The sequence below is a fragment of the Mobula birostris genome, chromosome 7, assembly GCF_030028105.1.
Source record: "Mobula birostris isolate sMobBir1 chromosome 7, sMobBir1.hap1, whole genome shotgun sequence".
Taxonomy (NCBI): Eukaryota; Metazoa; Chordata; class Chondrichthyes; order Myliobatiformes; family Myliobatidae; genus Mobula; species Mobula birostris.
In genome coordinates, this window is record NC_092376.1 from 106,636,817 (window position 1) to 106,657,614 (window position 20,798).

At 41.4% G+C, this 20,798-nt stretch overlaps 1 protein-coding gene across 5 annotated transcripts in view; it reads left to right on the forward strand.

Moving 5' to 3' along the window:
* The window catches only part of LOC140200785 (uncharacterized), a 59,739-nt gene that overhangs the window by 19,024 nt on the left and 19,917 nt on the right, over positions 1 to 20,798 (forward strand). For all 5 annotated transcript variants that reach the window (XM_072264387.1, XM_072264389.1, XM_072264388.1 and 2 more), the window contains 8 exons: positions 1,300 to 1,437; positions 4,190 to 4,373; positions 7,658 to 7,748; positions 10,198 to 10,299; positions 11,523 to 11,613; positions 12,862 to 13,056; positions 16,154 to 16,295; positions 17,730 to 17,817. In XM_072264387.1, coding sequence (XP_072120488.1) covers positions 1,300 to 1,437; positions 4,190 to 4,373; positions 7,658 to 7,748; positions 10,198 to 10,299; positions 11,523 to 11,613; positions 12,862 to 13,056; positions 16,154 to 16,295; positions 17,730 to 17,817 — 1,031 coding nt within the window. The remainder of the gene's footprint in view (positions 1 to 1,299; positions 1,438 to 4,189; positions 4,374 to 7,657; positions 7,749 to 10,197; positions 10,300 to 11,522; positions 11,614 to 12,861; positions 13,057 to 16,153; positions 16,296 to 17,729; positions 17,818 to 20,798) is intronic.

Genomic DNA, 20,798 nt, shown 5'->3' on the forward strand with positions numbered 1-20,798 from the left:
AAGTTGCTGGTGAACGCAGCAGGCCAGGCAGCATCTCTAGGAAGAGGTGCAGTCGACGTTTCAGGCCGAGACCCTTCGTCAGGACGCGGAAATTTTCTTCAGCCGTCTCTGTCTCCGAGCCTACTTCTTCGGCAAGGACTCTTCCACCCCCACCGATGACCCCTTCTCCCATCTTCAACCCTCCTCTTCTTCATGGACACCCCGCTCTGGATCTCTTTATTGCTAACTGCCGACGGGACATCAACCGTCTCGACTTCACCGCCCCTTGTCCCCATTCCAACCTCACTCCTTCACAACGATCTGCTCTCCACTCCCTCCGCACTAATCCTAACCTTATTATTAAACCCGCCGATAAGGGGGGTGCTGTTGTAGTCTCCTCTTCCTAGAGATGCTGCCTGGCCTGCTGCGTTCACCAGCAACTTTTATGTGTGTTGCTTGAATTTCCAGCATCTGCAGAATTCAGATGTTGTTCAGATATGTTTATGTCCACTTTGCATTTTGAAATAGTGTATTTCAAACATTAGCTGAGCCCTGAATTTCACCATAAAATCTCATAAAGTATGACTTGGATTTCATCAAACCATGCTCTACAGTAGCTTATTGCAAACAGACCAGAAGTACAACAGTGTATAGAAGGAAGAAATAACACCATTATGTTCCTGAAGTCATAATACAGGCATAAAGTTCTTCTGATATTTTGGAGGTGAACTGCATGGTTTAAAGTCAACAATACTTTTATTAGCTTTTACTGAAGTTAAAAATCATCTTTACAATTTAAGGAAAAGAAATAGATTTTTTTTTTGACAAGGGGTTGACTTGTTCAAGGAATATAAAATATTGGTAAAGTATGGGAAGAAGCACTTTCTTTTGCTTGGAGAATCCGGAATGGAGTTGGAGTGTAGGGGAAATGGGGTGGATATCAATTTTATTTCTAGATCATTCAGGATTGAAATCAGGAATGTAGCTCATTATTCAGAGGGTAATAAATTGATGGAGATCTCTACTTCAAAACCCTGTGAATTCAGGGCTTTATCTGGAGCTTCAAAGACTGAGGTTAATAGATTGTTGCAGTTAAGTGTCTTAAAGGATATGGAATAAATATAAGCAAAGTTGCAGAAAATCTGTGAACTATTGAAAAAAGAGAATAAGATCAAAAGTCTATACAACTTTTATCTTCCTGTGTTCTTCCACTGCTCACTGTCAGAGTAAAGATTGGAGCTAAGAATGAGACAATGATGGCAGTTAAGGGTCTTGTTACACCCACAGACTGAAAAAAATCCACTCTTACATTTTGAACAGATATGACAAAAAACTCATCATTTACAACACCAGCTCATATCCAAACAGTAGAACCCTGCAGGTCGTCCACTGTAACTCAACTGCACATGATGCAGGAATCACAAATCTGATGATCGTGCAAGAAATGGAGAGCACAAGGTAAGGAGCACAGTTCATCTCACTGCCAGGTAATTGGTAATAAGGTTATTATTGTCAATTGTACTGAGATACGTGGAAAAATTTTGTTTTGACTTCCATCCGTACAGATCATTTCAAAACAATAGTGCATTGAGGTAGTACAAAGGGGAAAACAATAGCACCATGCAGAGACGAGGAAATCTGCAGATGCTGGAAATTCAAGCAACACACATCAAAGTTGCTGGTGAACGCAGCAGGCCAGGCATCATCTCTAGGAAGAGGTACAGTTGACGTTTCAGGCTGAGACCCTTCATCAGGACTAACTGAAAGAAGAGCGAGTAAGAGATATGAAAGTGGGAGGGGGAGGGGGAGATCCAAAATGATAGGAGAAGACAGGAGGGGGAGGGATGGAGCCAAGAGCTGGACAGGTGATTGGCAAAAGGGATACGAGAGGATCATGGGACAGGAGGCCTAGGGAAAAAGAAAAAGGGGAGGGGGGAAAACCCAGAGGATGGGCAAGGGGTATAATGAGAGGGACAGAGGGAGAAAAAGGAGAGTGAGAAAAAGAATGTGTGTATAAAAAAAAATAACGGATGGGGTATGGGGGGAGGTGGGGCATTAGCGGAAGTTTAAGAAGTCAATGTTCATGCCATCAGGTTGGAGATGACCCAGACGGAATATAAGGTGTTGTTCCTCCAACCTGAGTGTGGCTTCATCTTTATAGTAGAGGAGGCCGTGGATAGACATATCAGAATGGGAATGGGACATGGAATTAAAATGTGTGGCCACTGGGAGATCCTGCTTTCTCTGGCGGACAGAGTGTAGGTGTTCAGTGAAATGATGTCCCAGTCTGCGTCAGGTCTCGCCAATATATAGAAGGCCACATTGGGAGCACCGGACGCGGTATATCACCCCAGTCGACTCACAGGTGAAGTGTCGCCTCACCTGGAAGGACTGTCTGGGGCCCTGAATGGTGGTGAGGGAGGAAGTGTAAGGGCATGTGTAGCACTTGTTCTGCTTACACGGATAAGTGCCAGGAGGGAGATCAGTGGGGAGGGATGGGGATACGAATGGACAAGGGAGTCTCGTAGGGAGCGATCCCTGCGGAAAGCGGGGGGGGAGGGAAAGGTGCTTAGTGGTGGGATCCCGTTGGAGGTGGTAACACCTACGCTCTGTCCGCCAGAGAAAGCAGGATCTCCCAGTGGCCACATATTTTAATTCCACGTCCCATTCCCATTCTGATATATCTATCCACGGCCTCCTCTACTGTAAAGATGAAGCCACACTCAGGTTGGAGGAACAACACCTTATATTCCGTCTGGGTAGCCTCCAACCTGATGACATGAACATTGACTTCTCAAACTTCCGCTAATGCCCCACCTCCCCCTCGTACCCCATCGGTTATTTTTTTTATGTACACACATTCTTTTTCTTTTTCTCTCTCTCCTTTTTCTCCCTCTGTCCCTCTCACTATACCCCTTGCCCATCCTCTGGGTTTTCCACTCCTCCCCCTTTTCTTACTCCCTGGGCCTCCTGTCCCATGATCCTCTCATATCCCTTTTGCCTATCACCTGTCCAGCTCTTGGCTCCATCCCTCCCCCTCCTGTCTTCTCCTATCATTTTGGATCTCCCCCTCCCCCTCCCACTTTCAAATCTCTTACTAGCTCTTCTTTCAGTTAGTCCTGACGAAGGGTCTCGGCCCGAAACGTCAACTGTACCTCTTCCTAGAGATGATGCCTGGCCTGCTGCGTTCACCGGCAACTTTGAAGTGTGTTGCTTGAACACCATGTAGAGTATAGTGATCTGGTTACAGAGAAAGTGCAGTGCTGGTAGACAATAAGGTACAAGACCATGACAATGTAGATCGTGAAAGGAAGAGCTTACAATTATCATACAAGAGTTCTGGTCAATTGTCATGTGTCAGTGGGGTAGAACCTGTCCTTGAGCCTAATGTATTTTCAAGCCTTGTATCTTCTGCCCAGACAAGGCAGAGTGAACCCCTTAATTGGCAAAATTCTGCCTGCAATTTCCTACCAAACAAAAGCCTTGGACCTTAAAACTTAACTACGCAATGTCTGATTTTATTTTGCAAGATAAACCTTAAATCCCCAGCATGTCAGTGGAATGTGCTTCTGACAAATTCAGTGATGATAACACAGGTATTCTCTGGGTTATAAAGGGGTTTCATATGTGAAAACTTAATAAATCAGAAATGAACAGTGTGTGAGAGAGGATAATAGGAAAAGCTGTGATGGAAAGTCAAGCAGGCATGGAAAGAACAGATGCCAGCCGGCCTTGTGAACATAGTGAGTGAGTCTGCTCCGAGTTGTGGCTCAGGAGGGGGGAGTGTTTGCTGGGTGATGGGGAGAGAGGGCATATGGAAATTCTGTGGTTCCCACCTAACAAAAGACAGAGTTCAACACCCCATCCCTTTGCTTTAAGCAGAATCTTCATCGTGTGCGTGGAGGAGACTGACAATGATCAGATAGCAATCATGATTTTCCATTTTATCATTAGCTATTCATTGCCACCTGAATGAAATCCTAGGACTTCCCGAAAACATTGTGAGAGCAACTTCACTATGCACACTGTCATCACCTCCTCAATGACACTGGGAATCCATTTTGGAAGAATGAATAAGAAAGTTCTGACAAAGCATGAATAAGTGTCATGTACCATCATAAACACAGTAAAAAGGATGGCATTGTCAGCATTAACTAATGTTTGTCCCCAGAGGCATTGTTTAATGAATCTTCAATCTCAATTCTTTCAGGCTGATGACTGGCTCCTTTGATAAAAGTGTGAAAGTCTGGTCGCAGGATGGACAGCTGATCTTGAAGCTCCCTTACTTTTCTGGATTTATAAGTAGCCTTTGTTTTGTACCTTGTGTGAACACTGTCTGGATCTGCAGTGACGTATCATCCCCTTCCATCTTTGACCCAAGCTCCGGAGAAATTGTGAGTGTTGTTTTTATCTTATTAAGAGTAAATACTGTGATTGAAGGGGCTGTGACAGTGCAACTGTGTAGTTCATAACGAGACTGAAAGCAAGAAGAGGATGTCACTGCATGAGAGGAGTTAGCAGTTAGCTTCCTCAATGAATTTAGTAAAAGTGGGATGAATGGCAACATAGCTTTTTTTAAAAAATGTATTCAAGTTTTGAGATAATGGGTATTGTTGGAAGTCCAGGGTCTGTTGCCCGTTTTGGAAGACAATGCCACACTTGTGTTCCTGCCGCTCCCTGTCAGGTATTCCTGCCTCTGCCTTACAATCCAAAGATGTACCAGTTGGTAGATTAATTGATCATTGTAAGTTCTTCCATGATTAGGCTAGGGTTAAATTGGGGGTGCTGGGTGGCACGGCTTGAAAGGCTATAAGATCCTACTCTGTGCTACATCCTAATAATTAAATAAATGATAGACAGTAGACTGAATTTAATGCAAAAATTTATGAAATGAGACATCTTGATAAAAGAAGTGAAGGCAGATATTGTGAAATATTTTACACCATTTTACCTAAAGTGCAAGGCATTGATTTCAGGGTGGAGATATACTAATCGTTGATGAGTCAGATTCTGATGTACTCTTCTTAAGGGAAGGATCTATGCTAAGTCTATGCACAACATTGATTAATCATTGCAGGACTATTCTTAGCGTAACTATTCGAGGATGATGTCGTGGTCTTGGGAAGGTGGAAAAGAGATTTACCACAATCGGGTGAAAGATGAGGGACTTAAAATATATAAAGACATTGAACAGATGGGCTTGTTCTCCTATAACAAGAGAGGTTTAATGAGGAGGAATATTAAGAGCAATATTCTCAATAATAAGTTGTTTTGGTTGGTAACATAGAACATAAAACAGTACAGCACAGTACAGGCCTTTCGGCACACAATATTGTGCTGATCTACATAAACTTAATCCATGATCAGTCTAGCCCCTCCATAGTTGTGGGTATAAACAAAACTGCTTCCAGTGTCTGACGAATTGGTAACCAGAGGACACTTATCAGAATCAGCTTTAATATCACTGGAATATGTCATGAAATTTGTTGTTATGCAGCAGCAGTACTTTACAATACATTATAATAAAAACTGTGAATTACACTATATAAGTTCAATCAGATAAACAGTGCAAAGAAAGCAGTAAAGTAGTATTCATGGGTTCAATGTCCATTCAGAAATCTGATGGCAGAGGGGAAGATGCTGTTCCTGAATCACTGAGTGTGGGTCTGCAGGCCCCTGTCCCTCCTTCCTGATGGAAGTAATGAGAAAAGGGCTTGTCCAGAGTGATGGGGCTCTTTAATGATGGATGCTGTCTTTTGAGGCATCGCTCCTTGAAGATGTCCTGGATGCTATGGAGGCTGGTGCCCATGATGGAGCTGACTGAGTTCACAACTTTCTGCAGATTCTTTTGATCCTGTGCAGTGACCCCTACCCGACCCCCATACCATTCGGTGATTCAGCCCATTAGAATGCTCCGTGTTTGTACATCAGTCAAAATTTGCAAGTGTCTCTGGTGACGTACCCCCAATGAAATATAGCCGCTGTTACGCCTTCTTTGTAACTACATCAATATGTTGGGTTTATATAAGATGATTAGCAAAATGAATTGATCCCAAAGGGTTTGGAGTCAGACAACAACCCAAATGTAAATTTGAAGACTTGGACTATGGAACTGTCCAGAGCAAAACTGTTATTACAAAGTTATAGCACTGGGATCAACAGAAAATGCAAAACTGGCCAGCTGTGTCTAGTCCACAAAAAAAAACCAGGACAGATCTAATTCAGCTAAGATTCACCCAATCAGTCTACTCTAAATGTCAGAAAAGTGATATAAGGTACCTAGCAGCATTTGTTCACCAATAGCCTGTTCACTAATGCTCAGTTTTGGTTTAGCTAGGTCCGTTCTGCTACAAATTTCATACGAACATAGGCCAAAGACTCTCAAGAGGACCACAACCTTGTCGTAGGGTTTGGAGATTGTATGCCTCAATGACCCAGAGAGCTAGGTTGTGTGGACTCAAAGCCTTGTGCTTTGGCTCTTGGTAGGATCACCCACGCCAAGTAGATCAAAAGGTAGGGTCCAGACTACCAGTGGTCCACAGTCCTCCAGGTTCAGGGGTTCAGCTCAGGACTATCAGACCTGACTGGTTAAAAAAACAATTGCTATAGAAACAGCAATGAAGAACCTCTCTATACAGACAGAGATGGAGGACCTTCATTGCTGCCCTAAATGCTAGCTGCATAACAGGCAGTAATTAGGTCATAGACCAATGAGATGAACTTTAGTCATGAGTTGGGTGTGCCTGCCATTGACAATTGACATTAAGGAACCTGACAAAACTGAAGTTGATGGGCATGTTAAGGTTAGAGAATGTACAAGCATAGGTTGATTTGATAAATAACACACACATAATAAAAGTTTCAGGCAATGCTCTCTCCAACAAAGGAGAGTCTAATCACATACGCTAAACATGTAATGGCATTACGATCCCTGACTACCCCTCTACCAACAACGCAGAGGTTACCATTATCAGAAACTCAAATATGCTAACCAAAGAAATACCATGTCTACTTCTGACCACCAAAGCCATATCTATTGTCTAAGTTAGGAGTGAAATGTAATATTCTGCACGTCTTCCTTTTTTAATTGTTGCTGTTTTAGATTATTTTGATGTGGGCAGAATGAAGATAATGAACAACACAGAGCGCAATTGAACTGAATTGATGTGAATTGAATATGCCTGGGTTCTTTCGATTTTGTGTTTTATATTCTGTGTTTTTCACTTGTTTTCCTTTTTTTTTGTCATTTGCGTGTTTTGTTTTTTTTTGCATCTTGGAGGGTGGGGGTTGATGTTTTTCTTTGAATGGATTCCAGGGTTTTCTTTGTTCCATGGCTGTCTGTGGGAAGACACATCTCAGGGTTGTATACTGCATTTATACTTTGATAATAAATGTACTTAGAATCTTTGAGTACAACACCAACAACTTTCAAAAAGATCAACATCTGGCTTTTGTATTTTTTATCTTTCACTCATCTCGTTTCATGGCAGATCTGAAAATCCCAATTGTTTCCCATAGGTTAGGTTCTTACCAAACTTTGTTGGTACTTTCCAAGCTCACTTCATTCACAGCATTCAACAAAAATATCTTTTACATCTTGAATTGATTAGCTTTTAACCTAGATAGTTTACCTTGCATGCACCCATTGACTGACTGCTGTCTCATTTTCCTTTCTAAGGTTTCAGAGTCCATTGAAACTTTCCAAAATCAAGAAAATAGGCAACCACTGCATCAATTGGTCTGTATTCCTGAAACCAACCACATAATAGGTAAGGGGCTATGCTAACAATATCTGCAGCTGTACTGACTGTCAAATCAATCAGCACTTTCACTTTCCTCTGAAGGTAGCAAAATATGTTTTCTTGTAAGACATAAGTTTATTTAGAATTTTTTCTTGCTTGAGATATCACAATGTGACACCCACTTTGATATTTTAAACTCATGAAACAAACACTTACTGAGAACTGTTTACTCTTGCATTAATATCAATCCATTGGAAGTCAACATACATTAGTTCAAAGTGATCCAATGTTTACCGAACATCTGCACTCGCCCCATCTTCCCATCGCCCTGACTGTGATAGAGTTCCTCCGCCCCACGAGCCTCCACATCCAACACATTATCCTCTGTATCTCCAAACAGGTACTACCACTAAACATGTCTTTACCATGGTCCCACCCCCACTTTTTACAGGGATCACTCCCTTCATGATTCCCTTGTCCATTCATCCCTCCCTGCTAATCTCCCTCCCGGCACTTTTCCCTGCAAACAGCTCAAGTGTTAAACCTGTCCATTCACCTCCTTCCTCACCTTCATTCAAGGCTCCATACAGTCATTCAAGCTGAGGCAATACTTCACCTGTGAATCTGCTGGGGTCGTCTATTTTGTCTGGTGCTCCCGATGTGGCCTCCTCGACATTGGTGAGACCTGTCATAAATTGGGGGGCTGCTTCATCGAGAACCTCCACTCCATCCATCGAAAGCAGACCTTCCCAGTGGCCAAACATATTTATTGCCATTCTCATTCCTGTTCTGACATGTCGGTCCATGGCCTCCTCTCAAGCCAACATGAGGCAACCTTCAGGATGGAGGAGCAACACATCTGGGTAGCCTCCAATCTGATGGCATGAATACTGATTTCTCCTTCCAGTAAACGTTCCCCCTCCCCCTCCCCTTCTTTTCCCCATTCTGGCCTTTTACCTCTTCTCATTTACTTATCTATTCCCCCTGGGTCCCCTCCTCCTTCCCTATCTCCTATGTTCACTCTCCTATCCTATCGGATTCCTTCTTCTCCAGCCCTCTACCTTTCCCACCCACTTGGCTTCACCTATCACCTTCTAGCTATTCTCCATCCCCTCACCCCACCTTTTTTTTCCGGTGACTTCTCCCTTCCATTTCACTCCTGAAGAAGGGTCTCAGCCCGAAACCTAGACTGTTTATTCATTTTCATAGATTCTGCCTGACCTGCTGAGTTCCTACAGTATTTTTTGCAAGTTGGTATGGATTTCCAACATTTGCAGACTTTCTCATATTTATAGTGTAACTAGTTTCAAATAGGCATATTTAATAATATTTTTATACTATGGGGCACCATGAGAATCATTACTATCTTCAAACCATACAGTAACATCCGCAATGACAGCAGTCTTCCTTCTTGAAAATAGTGTCTGGAATCCAACAAAAAGCCCAAATTCCTTATATCACCATCAATAGAGTAAACTCATCTTGCAAATAACTCTAAAGTTTCATTATGCTTTTCGTTCTCTGATGTTAAAGATACCAAATACACAAATGACTTTAAAGTTTAGTCAGAATAAATTATCTCAATAATTGAATTATAATTTAAATTTAATTGAAAAACTCAGCAGCCAATTTGTCAGAACTAAAGGAAAATAAAATTAATGTCCCAATAAGTCTGTTGGTTTTTGGAGAAGAATAAGTATTAGACAAGGCATCGGGGAGAACTTCATTGATTTTGTTTCAAAATAGTTCAAATGCATCTTTTAAAACTAAACAAGGGTGTTTGATGAGTTGAGCTTGGTTTAACAAAAGACAATATTCCCCGTTTAACAAAAGACAATATTCCCCAACCATACGGCTTGTTTACTAGTCTGGGAGTAATAACTTGGATTATGTTCTTCAGTTCAGCTGCAGTCCTTGAACCCAGAATATTTTGACGTAGAGGTAAGTATTTTACCAGTGATCTAATCCATTGTATAAATAATCATGTGCAAAAGCAGAGGTTTTCTTCAGAAGCTAGGATAATTAATAAGCAGATGAACTCATTTCCTTTCCTCGCTGTGTTTGATTGGTTTATGCATGGTCCATGAATGACTGGCCAACGGAGCTTACAAAGGTACTAGCTCCACAATCCATTTTGTGTCAAAGTCATAATGTGGTGCTACAGTTATTCTTTGCATTGTGACTGGAAAGAGAAAATCCACCAAGCTTCCTGTTCGCAGTACTTATGGGAAACTACGGCCATAAAGAAACCCCTGTACAAGTAAAGACAGGGCAGGCTCTAATTAATGATTCCCCGATGGTTGAATAGCTTGCTGATACTAATTGAAAAATGTGTGAAAATCTGCTCTGGAAGGGCACCACATAGGCAGTCCTGTTAAAGTACCTTGGCAGAGTCCAGCACCCGATAATGGGAAGACAGAAAGGAGACGGAAACTGGGAAGTGACTTGTTACACCTTCTTCATTTTTCCATGGCAGGTGCCAGCAGGGAACATAAAGACTTAACAGTGTGGAAGTATAATAAGATGGGTTCCATCACAATGTTACGTAGCAAGCAACCAGTGGAGTGTCTGAGTTACAGTGAGTACAACTGAAGCAGAGGCTGTACCACAGCTTCAAGTCATTTATCTGTTCACAGTTGCGCATAGGCAGACCCAATAGCCAGGGTGTTATTTTTGGAAGTTTTCATAAACGAAACAGTGTGAGGTGTTTTATGTTTGAGAAAAACTGTAACAACTCATTTATTGTATTTCAAGCACTAAACAAGAAGCATGGTAAAAGTACTTTCCATAATTACATCATCATTTCAGACCAGCCTCTCAAAGGGAAACCCCAATTCAATGTTGGTGGTTGTGAATTATGTATATTTCCACCAATTACATTAGTCTACACCCTGGCCATGACTCCTAAGGCAGCAGATCATATCTCATATACAATAAAATCCTTAGAACCTTAGTTCATCATTGTATACAATATATGACCCTTCCAATAATCCAATTCTGTCAGTAATGCAGAGAGACATCAACATGGATTATGCAAGAAAGATCTCCAGCATCCTCCAGCTAAAGGGAAGAAAGACCAGCCAGTATATGCTCCTGTGAACAGTACCCAAAGTCATCTCATGTGTCATCCTCTCTGTACTATTTACAACAGGTTATCATGACAATAACCAATTCCAATGTCTGATTAATTTGTCACAGGAAGACTTTGATGACAATGGAATGGATTAGGGAAATTTTATCCTGCAGGCCGTTTACCAAAATGTGTAATTAACAGGAAAGAGAGCTCCTCTGCAGTGCCTCCCATGAACACAGAGCACAGCATTTTATTTTGTAATAATATTTCAGAACATGGGCACTGTAATGTACTGGTTAGCACCATGCTTTACAGTACAGGCACCCTGTATGTTCTCCCTGTGACCGTGTCGGTTTCCTCTGGGTGCTCCACTTTCCTCTCATGGTCCAAAGACGTACTGGTTGGGAGGTTAATTGGTCATTATAAATTGTCCCATGATTAGACTTGGATTAAATTGAAGGTTGCTGGGTGGCGTGGCTCGAGAGGTTGTAAGGATCTAAATAAAAATCTCAGAATTGGCAGAGAAGAAACGAGAATTCAGATCAAAGACCCTTTTCAGAAGTGCCACTATCATTCTTTGTGATTTTTCCAAGCTTGCATGCTTAAATTGGACGTTGTGTTTCTCTCTATTATGAGAGTGCCAGTATGTAGATGATGTTGACCCAGAAAACTGTGAATTTCAATTGATTAAGTTGTTGTTAATCATTCCATCTACTCTTCTGTCCCAGCCCAGAAGGAGCCGATACTCCTTTTCAGTGGACACAGTGATGGAACGATAATAAAATGGGAACGGCAGCAGTCATCTTATTTTCTCTACAGGTCAGATTCACACTGAAACATATTCCTTTTGTGCTTATTGCTTCGTAAGGAGTTGACAAGTGCATCCCTTCAAATACTTTGTCCCATTGTTCTTCAATAATTGTCCACCGTGCAACTGAGACAATTAGAAGACACAATGATCTTCAAAGTTCAAAGTAAACTTATTATCAAAGTATGTATAGGTTACCAAATACTACTCCGAGCTTAACTTTCTTGCAGGAATTCACAGAAGAACAAAGGATCACATTAGAATCAATGACAAACTACACACCCCAACAAAGACTGACCAAAAAATCAATGTGCAAAAGACAAACTATGCGAATACTTAAAAAATAAGAAAAATAGTGATAAATAATACTGGGAACATGAGCTATAGAGTCCTTGAAAGTGAGTCAATTGTTTGTCGAACCACTTCAGTGTTGAGTGAAGTTATCTAGCTGATTCCGGAACACGATGGTTGAAGGGTAATAACTATTTCTGAAACAAGTGCTGTTGGACCCAAGGCTTCTGTGCCTTCTTCATAATAGCAGTGAGAAGAGAGCATGGCCTGAATGGTGGGGATGATCTGGATGATCTCACCTTGTAGATGTGCTCAATGGTGGGGAGGGATTTTCCAATAATGGGCTAGGCTGTATCCACTACTTTTTGTAGGCTCTTCTGTTTCTGGGCATTGGTGTTTCCATTCAAGGCTGTGATGCAACCAGTCAGGATACTCTCTACTGTGCATCTGTAGAAGTCTGTCAAGGTTTTAGGTGATGTTCAAGTTGGACTGATTGTCCAGAAAGTAATATTTTAATATATAGTATAGTGATGTAACATGCGTAAAAAAAAAGCAGATAAATTCTTCTAATAGGATTTCACTCTTTTTGTTTTTCTATTTGTTGTAAAATAATCAATGGAAATTTATTGTCAAGTGTAGCTGTCATATAATTAGTAGAATGGAAGAAGATGAGTTAGATATTTCACCTATAAGTTCCTCCTACATAGACCAGGAATGCTGCACTTCCAGCACTGTTTAGTGGACAGAGTGCATCAGTTTTCAATGACTGCCATAGTGCCAGCATACAATCCCTCTGAATCCTTTGTGAGATCATTTCTCAGTACTATAGCCCAAGTTCTCTGAGATTTCTAGTACTTAGCTATTCATTGACATTTTAGTTGAGCTGTCCTTAGATTATTGTGTAGTTTATAATCTTTGGCATGGTACTGACTAACTGCCATGTGTTTGTTCTGTTTCCCACCCTTCAGTCATGAGTTGTTCAATATGTTTGAAACACAGTCTGTAGAAAGGAGCAGCTACAGCAGCAGCAAAGTGGCGAGGATCTCCAGTCACCACAAAGTCCTGTCAGCCCGACGTCCTGTAGGTGCATCTCTAAGCAGAGTAGAGGGATCATCTGGAGCTCAGGAGCTGTGTAAACCCACCATCCCACCCAGCTTTACCAGGTAAAGGGGTCCTCTGTGCTCTTCATGGGTTTCTGCTTCATGCAGTCAGCAGTACTCCTGCCTCTGAGTCAGAAGATTAAGCACATTTGATTGACACCCTTAGGCTGACAGTTTCCATCAGTTCCTATATGATCAGTTCACTACAATGTCCTGGGCTAAAGACCCAGTTCCTGTGATCTATTGTTCTATGCTAGGTGAGACAACTAATTTCTGGTGCGATAAAAAAATCGAGTCCCTCTTTAACCTTGTAAGTGAATGGTCCCATGACACCATCCAAAAATATAGTGAGAATTTTCCCTGGTCTCCATGCCAATGTGTATATGATGCACCATTTGATGCAACTATCTCCAAAGCACATTATTTGACAATTTATTTCATTGCTATTCTTGTAATTGAAATACAAGATTTTTTCTTCGGACAAAAATTACCTATCTGCCACGTCAAGACTTTGTGAAGGAAAATTGTTTCTACAAACCAAAGCTCAGAGGAACAAATTGCTCAAAGAGATTTAAAAGGAAGTCACCTGCTTCTCTTATACATGTGACATCACATCCCCATACTCTATGTTAACAGGAAGGGCTGGTGACAGACTGAAGCAGAAAGCAGCAAAATGTTTTAGTCATTTTGAAAAGCCAAGATAGATAAGCTAAGAAAGAATTTAGCTTGATGTAGAACCCTCAGGACTTCAGTGTTACATTTGAAAAGTCATCACTGCTGCAACATAAATCAATTGGCACAGCCAATTTTCACGAAACCAGCTTCTACAAACTGCACATAAAATGAATGACAAGTTAATTGCTTTGAGGAAGGCATGTAGTTCATGACAGCAGGGCTTTATTCGAGGAAGAGAAGAGCAGTTTTACCCAGTAATGGGGACTTTTGGTCTTGAGTTAATGTCATTTTTAAAAGACAACACCAGCAGCTTTACAGTCCTCTTCTAATAGTGCAGTACGGATCGAATTGAGCTGGATACCCAGATCCATAGCAAGGACAATGTTTGAAGTGAAGAACCACAACTTAAATTTGTATACTGTTCTTTAAACTGTTCCAAGGTGCTTTCAAACAAAATAATCAGAGGTAGGTCATGGGCCACATGATAATGCAAGCCTAAGACCTTCTTGAACCTGCTCATGAAGCCTGTCCTTTAAATGAACCAGGTCCCTAGTGTGAACTTCCTCAGTAATATGGCCCCAAGTTAATTGGTCATTGAGAATTGTCCCATGATTAGACGAGGGTTAAATCAGGAGTTGCTGGGCTGTGTGGCTAGAAGGTCCAGAAGGGCCTATTCCGTGCTATATCTCTAAATAAAATAAAGCCTGATCAGCAATGGCCTGGGAAGGTCAGGGTGATCCATTTATAACTCAAATGCCCCACCCATGGAACTACTTTCATTGGTGGCCAAGGGATGTCAAAACTCTCAGAAGCATTGAATGTTTGTAAATGTTTCAGGTATTCAATTGCATTCAAAAGGCTAACATGAAAGATGCTTAAATAACTTAGTAAACTTAACTCCAGAAAATGTGTCCTATTTAATGTTGAATTTGGAGGCACCTTCATGAACTTTCACAGCTACTGACAACCCTGTGATTTCAGTCTCTGAGGCCAACGTGAAAGTATCCACCAGGAGGGTAAACACACGGTATGCACCCGACCCAGGCAAGTACTGCTGACTGTCACAACAGGTGAACAGCAGAGGCCATTTTATTGGTTCTTCACTCAGCCATGGAATATCAGGACAATGAAGATGTGAACTTCAGGATGCTCTTTATTACTTCAGCTCAGTGTCAATTAACTCCAAGAATTGGACCTCAATACCTCCTTGTATAACTGAATCCTCTATTTCCTCTCTTGTAGACCCTAGTCAGTAAGGCCTGGCAACAACATCCCCTCCCCAATCAACATACCCCAGGTGCACCAAAGGGCTGTGTGCTTACCCCCCTACCCTACTGACTTTACACTTATGACTGTGAGGCTAAGTACAGCTCCAATGCCATATTTAAGTTTGCTGACGACACCACTATTGTTGGCCGAATCAATGGTGATGATGAATCAGCATATATGAAGATTGAAGATCTGGTTGGATGGTATCACAACAACAAAATCTCACTCAACGTCAGCAAAACCAAAGAGCTATGGAATCAATGAAAGACTGTTCACAGCAGGATGGAAAAGCAACCAACTTGCAAAAGACGACGAACTGTGCAAATACAGAAAGAAAAAAATAACTATAATAATAAATGTGCAATAAATACTGAGAACATGAGATGAAGAGTCCTTGAAAATGAGTCCATAGGTTGTGAAAAGAGTTCAGTGATGGAGCGAGTGAAGTTATCCCCTCTGATTCAAGAGCCTGATGGTTGAGGGGTAATAACTGTTCCTGAACCTGGTGGTGTAGGTTCTGAAGCTCTTATACTTTCTTCCTGATGGCAACAGTGAGAAGAAAGCATTACCTTGATGATGACTGCTGCTTTACTGTGATAGTGCTCCATGTAGGTGTGCCCAGTGGTGGAGACGGCTTTATCCATGATGGACTGGGCTATATCCACGACGTTTTGGAGGCTTTTCCATTCAAGGACATTGGTATTTCTATTCCAGACTGTGATGCAACCAGTCAATATACTCGCCACCACACACCTATAGAGGTTTGTCATAGTTTTAGATGACATGATGAATCCTTGCAAAACTCAGAGAAATTCGGAGGCACTGCAGTGCTTTCTTCATTATGACACTTAAATGTTGGACCCAGGACAGATTCTCTGAAATGATAACGAGAATGTTTGCTGCCTTACTTTACAGAAAACATGCATCATTGATAAATATTTAATGTGCAATATTTGGAAGTTCACGTACCAGTCAGGAAGCATCTGTGGAGATAGAGGCAACTAGCATTTCAAGTTGCTACCTTTCCCCCCTTCAGCATTTTCTACTGATCCTTCCAAATGGTCTGTTTCATGAACGAAATTATTGAATGGGACGCAAACAAAATGCATCTGATCTGAATGAAGAAGGCAGTGAGCTATTTTAATTCATGGCTGGTCAGTGCTTTCTTAATTGCTGGTAGGAGCCTGGCACCTCGGCATGAATTTTTATGTTGCAGGTCGGTTTATGTGGAAGAGCTGGATATGCTAGTCCTTGCTGCTGACAATGGTAATATTTATCTTTGGGGCTTCGATGACTCTCTGTGTAGTATTCTCAAGATGATGCCTTCAAAAAGGACTCAAGAGCAGAATAACACAAAGGTAAGAGAGAACCAGAGATAGCTTGACATCTCTAGTGTATCAAGTGAACAATTGTGACCTGCATTCTGAACACTGATTAACAAAGCCGACAATTCAAAAGCATGTTACATAGTTTGAGAATGGGCTTGCACTGATTAGCTGGTCAGTGGTAGATGGGACTTTATCTACCCAAGCGATTCCAATAAATGTTGAGTAACCCTGTAGCACAGCAGTCCAGTTGTCTCATAGCTCCAGGGTTCTGGGTCCAATGCCAATCTAAGGCAGTGTCTGTGCAGATTTTGCATGTTCTGTATGAGACCACATGGGCTTCCTCTAGGTGCTCCGTTTTTCCCCAGCATTGTAAAAACATGTCCGATGGTTAATTATTGACTGTAAATTATCCCTTAGTTCATGATGACAGATCAAGAGAAGTTGATCAGCATGTGTTGGGGAGGCAGAGGTAAAGTAAATAAGGAGATTGGGAGGAGACTAATTGGATTGCTTCGCTGGGAAATGGTGTGGAACTAGTGAGCCAAGTGACCTCCTTTGCTGTTACAAGTATGGTCACATCAAGCTCAAATTTCACAGCACACTCATCCATTTGAAGGAGTGCACCTTCAGTCTTCTTCTTCTTCTTGGGCCCTTAGCTCCCAATGGAACATAGGCTATTGATGTCCTCTGTTTCCATCGTCCAAAGTTGAAGGTACGGTTGGAGTTCATCCAAGTTTCTGTATTCCATTGTATCCACCGTACAGGGGATTGGCTTACATAGCTTCACCTGAGCCCTGCCGACTGGCCTTACCCATTTCCACCTCTTGTGATGGGCATGTAGGGTTGGACTTTGAGAGCCGCAGCTTCAGTACTGAGGATTTTAAATAGTAGACATTGATTAATAATACATGCTTTCTGTTAAGGTGAGTAAAACAGCAGTGCCTGAAGATTGAGAAGCTTCAGGGAAAGTTTTGCAGTGGGAAAGATTAACTGGTGAATGTCCTTCAAGTGGAAATAGGAATTAGACAAGGAACCTCTAAACTGGCTGTACTTTATCTGAATGAAGACAGAAAAATGAGAGAAGGCATAGAAAGCCATAATTTAAGATAAGTAATAAAAGAAAGCTGTAGTACGCACTGTGTAGTGGTATTCAGGTTGCATTGTTTTGCATGTAATGAAAGCCAAGACCCATTGTTAGCAGGTCCTTCCTTCCAAGCAGATCTTTAATGGGTCAAGCAATGCTTTCAAACTTGTCTTCCATCCAGACTTATTTATGAAATGAAAGGGTGGCCAGTGTGACCCTAGACGTCTAGTTTAGGCGTACTGTGTGTAGAAGCTCAGCTTGGCAATAGGATCTCAAGGCATTTGCTACTAAAAATTAGAAGGAGTTATTTATTACAAAGGGCTTGGGTTTGAAGCACAAACTCAAATTCATTTCATGCAATTCCTTTGACTTTTTCCTAGACTTTTGAATACTTTTCCAAGCAGAGTGCTGACAGACAATGCAGTCCCCTTGAAGAGGAGAACGTTTTGGTTACTAACCGTGTTTCAGGTAGAAGGGAATCTTTACCGGTTATTTCATGTTAGTTTGTGATAATAGGACCAGTAGTGTATAGAGCACTCTAAGTTTTAGTTGTAAAGTTTGACATAACTCTTCAGTTTATCAATGTAATTCCCCTGAAAATAACCGCAATGTTTTGTTTAATGTATGGTTTTATTAACTTGTGCAGCTACATTGCTGACATGTACTGAGTATCTGAGTCCCTCAGTTCCTAATCAATCTTATCTCCCAGAACTGAGGCTTGTTTACAGTTGCTACTTTAGGTTTAACTATATTGCAAATAATTTTCGTTATTACTACTTGTATTTTTTTACAACATTGCTCTGTCATAGTTACACAATGCTGTGTTATATTAAAGTTGCATACAGGATGATGGTGAATATTGGTAGCTTGAGTTGAGGCATTTGATATTATGGTGTTCACCGAGCTTGGCAATTAGCTTGCAGACTTTTCATCAGCAGTTGAGGTGACATCTTCAGTGCGCAGTTTCTCTCTGGGAGTGCTTGAGTTTATATAGGCCGCCGTTCGCTTGCCTTGGTCCTGATTGACTATCCCTTCAGTTGACCTTTGAATTCTTTTGGCTCGCATTTCTTTAGCTCTTAAGGGTTTGTAGATGGTGTCTATTTCAATATGTTTGTTTATGGAGTTATCAGAAGAGACCATGCTTCTAAAAATTCTCATGCCTGCTTCATGTTTCCTTGAGCCAGAACCTCCGTGGTGTTCCAGTTGAGGACAGAAAGTCCACACAGACATTTCTCAACCTGCGTTGAAATGTTTCACCTTGCCCTATATCAAGAATATCTCAGAGATGACAGCTTGACTGCTCGAACCACTCAGCATCACAATCGCTCACAAGCCAATGGTGACTTTAAAGAAGCTTGTCTCAAGAATCGAGGTACCATAAAGACAACCGACAAAACCAATGTGGTGTACAGGATCACCTGTGGAGACTGCAACAAGAACCACATTGGCCAGACAGGATATAAACTCTCAACTCGTTTAAGGGAACACAACCTGGTGGTACAGAGGCATGATCCACTAGTACATGAAGACTAAGAAGGACACCACTTTAACTGGGACATCGAGAAGTTTCTGGCACAGGAAAACACAAAGCAGGCACGTGAACTTCCTTGTGATTCTCTTCTGATAACTCTGTAAACAAACATCAAAATAAACGGCATCTACAAACTCCTAAGGGCCAAAGAAACACGAACCAACAGAATTCAAAGAGCACTGAAGGGATAGCTAATTAGGACAAGGCAAGTGAACGGGGGCCTATATAAACACAAGCGCACCCAGAAAGAAACACCAACAACTGAGGACTGAGGATGTCACCTCGACTGGTGATGAAATGTCTGCAAGCTAATTGCCAAGCTCAGCAAACACCACAACAACAAAGTCACATGTACTTACCCCAGTTCTAAGCCCTGGAATTTTCTTTACAAATCTTATCCTCATCACTCATTCCACTTTTAGCAAACTTGTTAACCAAACTTCTTATCCTGTATCATATGTTATTATAGATCACAGGCCTTTTGGCTTAATGTGTCAATGCCAATCATCAAGTATTAATCCAATTTACCAGTAGCAGGTCCATAGCTCTCTGTGACTTAGCAATTCAAATGTTCATTTAATAATTCTTAAACGTTGTGGGAGGATCTGCCTCCATCATCCTCTCAGGCAGTGTGTTGTCAATTTCAATCAACCACCCACTGGGAAAAATGTTCTTCATCTGATTCATTCTAAACTCTTAGCCCCTTCTCTAAATTGATGCACTGATATGGGAAAAACGTCACTACCTACCTAATCCATTTATGTCCCAGACATGGCTTGTTATCAAATATGCCTGATGATACCCTATGAAAAATGTCAAGGTACATAATTATACAAATGACGTCATCAAATGTAAGTCAACATTGATTGTAAGAAAGGAAGTCATTTTCCCTTCTTGGAGTTTTTGAGAACTATTTTTTGCTGAGCTTTTTAGTCTCTTTCTTTGCTTCCTTTGAACCCAGTCGATGTTTTGTTCATGGTTCATCGACAGGACGTGTTCCTGGGTGATCTCAATGAGTGAAGATCAATCATTACACAGTGCTGGAGAGGAAACTCTTTAGGTTTGAGAGACATTTAGATATGGCATTTGTGTATAAGAAATATGAGCAGAATTAGGCCACTTGGCTCATCAAGTATGCTCCGCTGTTCTGTTGTGGCTAATTTATGATGCCTCTCAATCCATTCTGTCTAGACCTTTCAATAGATGATAGGTTTCAAACAGTTCCCCCTCATTCTTTTAAACTCCAGCGAGTACAGGCCCAGGGCCATCAAATGCTCCTCATATGTTAACTCTTTCATTCCCGGAATCAATCTCGTGAACTCTTCTGGACCCTTTTCAATGCCAGCACATCATTTCTTAGATAAGAGGCCCAAAACTAATCACAAAAGAAGTCGTCCCAACACCGATCCCTGCAGAACCCCGCTAGTCATTGGCTATCAACCAGAAAACACCCTCTTCATTCCCACTCTTTTCCTCCTGCCAGCCAGCCAATCTTCTATCCATGCTAGTATCTTTCCTGTAATACCATGAGCTCCTATCGTGCTAAACAGACTCATGTATGGCACTTTGTCAAAAACTTCTGTAAATTCAAGTAAACAGCATCCACTGGCTCTCCTTTGTCTATCCTGCCTGTTATTTCCTCTAAGGATTCCAACAGATTTGTCAGGCAAAACTTCCCCTTAAGAAAACCATGCTGTTTTTGGCCTAATTTATTACGTGCCTCAAAATACCCGGTAATCTCATCCTTAATAATAAACTCCAAGATCTTTATGATCACTGAAGTCAGGCTAACTGGCTTATAGTTTTATTTATTTTACCTTCCTCCCTTCTTAAAGAGTGGAATGATATTTGCAACTTTCCAGTCCTCATGAAAATTCCCAGAATCTAGTGATTCCTGAGGCATCATTACTAATGCCTC